This window comes from Oreochromis niloticus, linkage group LG23 (assembly GCF_001858045.2).
Source record: "Oreochromis niloticus isolate F11D_XX linkage group LG23, O_niloticus_UMD_NMBU, whole genome shotgun sequence".
Classification (NCBI taxonomy): Eukaryota; Metazoa; Chordata; class Actinopteri; order Cichliformes; family Cichlidae; genus Oreochromis; species Oreochromis niloticus.
In genome coordinates this window covers 20,383,056-20,384,920 of record NC_031986.2, presented here as the reverse complement: position 1 = coordinate 20,384,920, position 1,865 = coordinate 20,383,056, and the positions used below count along the sequence as shown (strand labels likewise).

Sequence of the window (1,865 nt, the reverse complement as noted above, 5' to 3'; positions counted from 1 at the left end):
AATTTTTTTAATTGTCAAAAGGCTGAATAAATGCTCCATTTTCAAAAGGGTTAAAGCTGTGCAAGCCATTTTATATAAAACAGACACAGTTAAGAAAAGAATAAGTAAAAGCTTCTTTCTTAGGCGTAATAATTGTGTGTCAGATCAAACCACCAGATTAGTCCTGGTGTTAATTCAGTTTCTTCAGAAGGGACATGAGTCTGACATAAGTCAGAGAAATACTCTGTGGGATCTACACTTCTGTTACACATCTGGACGTGGATGTGCGAGGTGATCCCTGGGTAAACGCTCTGCATGGGCAGCATTGTGCCAATCTTCTCACCCTTATTCACTGTTCCTGAGGTTTTGATTGGCTTCACATAGAAAAGTTTGAAACAAAGACCTGCAGGACATAAACACAACCACTCAGTCACTAAATCAAAACCAGGATCAATAACACAATCAGTAACAAGATGGGCGATGGACTGACCTTCTCCTGAGAGGTTGATGCCCTCGTCGATAGCTTTCTTATTGGGGTCATTATAGACAATCAGGCTCCCTTTGATTGTCACATCAAACGGGGCTAAGACAGCTGAGCCGTCACTGCAATTGATGTCCACACCTTTGTGGAGTCTCCCACCCCCATCCCCACCCCTGAAATTCAGCAGACATCCAACTGTGAGCAGCTGCTTCACATCATCCAGCCTTACATTAAAAACAAAAATGTGTTCACAGCTTACCGCGAGGCTCCGTAGTGTCCCTGTCCCCAGTTGTCTTTTGTCCTCTGGGTGTTGCATAGATTGTCACTGCAGAGCTGACCGAACTTAACGGTATCACACATCCACACCACAGCTGGAGATACACAGAAATACTTAGATTTTCATAGATGCAACCTTAACGTTTTATTATAAATCTTATTAATAAACTAAATTTGGCCATCTAAAAACAATTTTTTTAGCTGACTGATTAAAGTTTTACTTAAACAGTTTATAAATATGTGAATTAAATGTGCATTCAGGTAAACAGACACAAGCCCAAATGTAAGTTTATGTTTTTACTGACGAAAGTTGTGTTTTAAGTTCATTTTTTCTTCTGCTCTCGTGTCTTTCGCAGTGAATTTTTATACGTTATATGTTGTTGGTAGGAACAAATTGAATGCATAAAACCACCGAAACATTCAGAAACATTGACCTCTAACAGGTTTAACATGTAAACGGCTAAATCACTGTTGGGATTTCCTCACCCAGTAAAACGAGGATGCGTCTCATCTTTAGACCTTCAGCTTTGATCCAGATACTGAGTTTCTGCTGTTTCTCTCACAGCATTTATAGTCTGCAATTTGAATGTGTCAGCAGCTGAAAACAAACACATTCTGGAGTTTTGATTATTCAAACGTTGATGATGAAACTCTTGAGTCTGTTTGTGCTTGTGTTGCATCACTTGGTTATGCAAGTAATCCCAGTATTTACAAATCTGAGTCTTTATGAGGGTCCAGGTCTCTGCAATCCAAACATGAGACTAAATCTAACTCTATGGCTTTAGCCGTGGTGAAGAACTTCAAAAGTTAAATATGTAAGCTAAAAGTATTAGTATCAGTAATGGTGTCGGCAATACAGGCCCTGTATTTACTCTGTATCGGATTGATACAAAGTTTGCAGTCTCACACACATTTCTTATGTTCTGATGAGTCTATCAGTCTTTTAAGCAAATTTTTTATCAGATTAATTTTTAAGATTGTAAATTCTTTTTTCTTTTATAATAAAATACATTATATATTCTTTAATTCGTATTAAGTTCAAAAGGAGTAGAACATATTAATTAACAACAGCACTTAAGTTCTTTATGTAAATATGACAGATTTAGCCACACAAGCTAACTTCCTACTG

General features: G+C 37.6%; 1 protein-coding gene across 1 annotated transcript; it reads right to left on the bottom strand.

Moving 5' to 3' along the window:
• On the bottom strand, window positions 1-1,362 carry LOC109196858 (leukocyte cell-derived chemotaxin-2-like). The gene is made up of 4 exons (XM_019351342.2): window positions 1,223-1,362; window positions 720-831; window positions 470-621; window positions 1-382 (listed from the first exon to the last, which is right to left on the bottom strand). Exons 1-4 carry the CDS (start codon window positions 1,245-1,247, stop codon window positions 120-122), a joined length of 552 nt encoding a protein of 183 aa, XP_019206887.1. The 5' UTR covers window positions 1,248-1,362; the 3' UTR covers window positions 1-119.
• Between the last annotated feature and the right edge of the window lie 503 nt (window positions 1,363-1,865).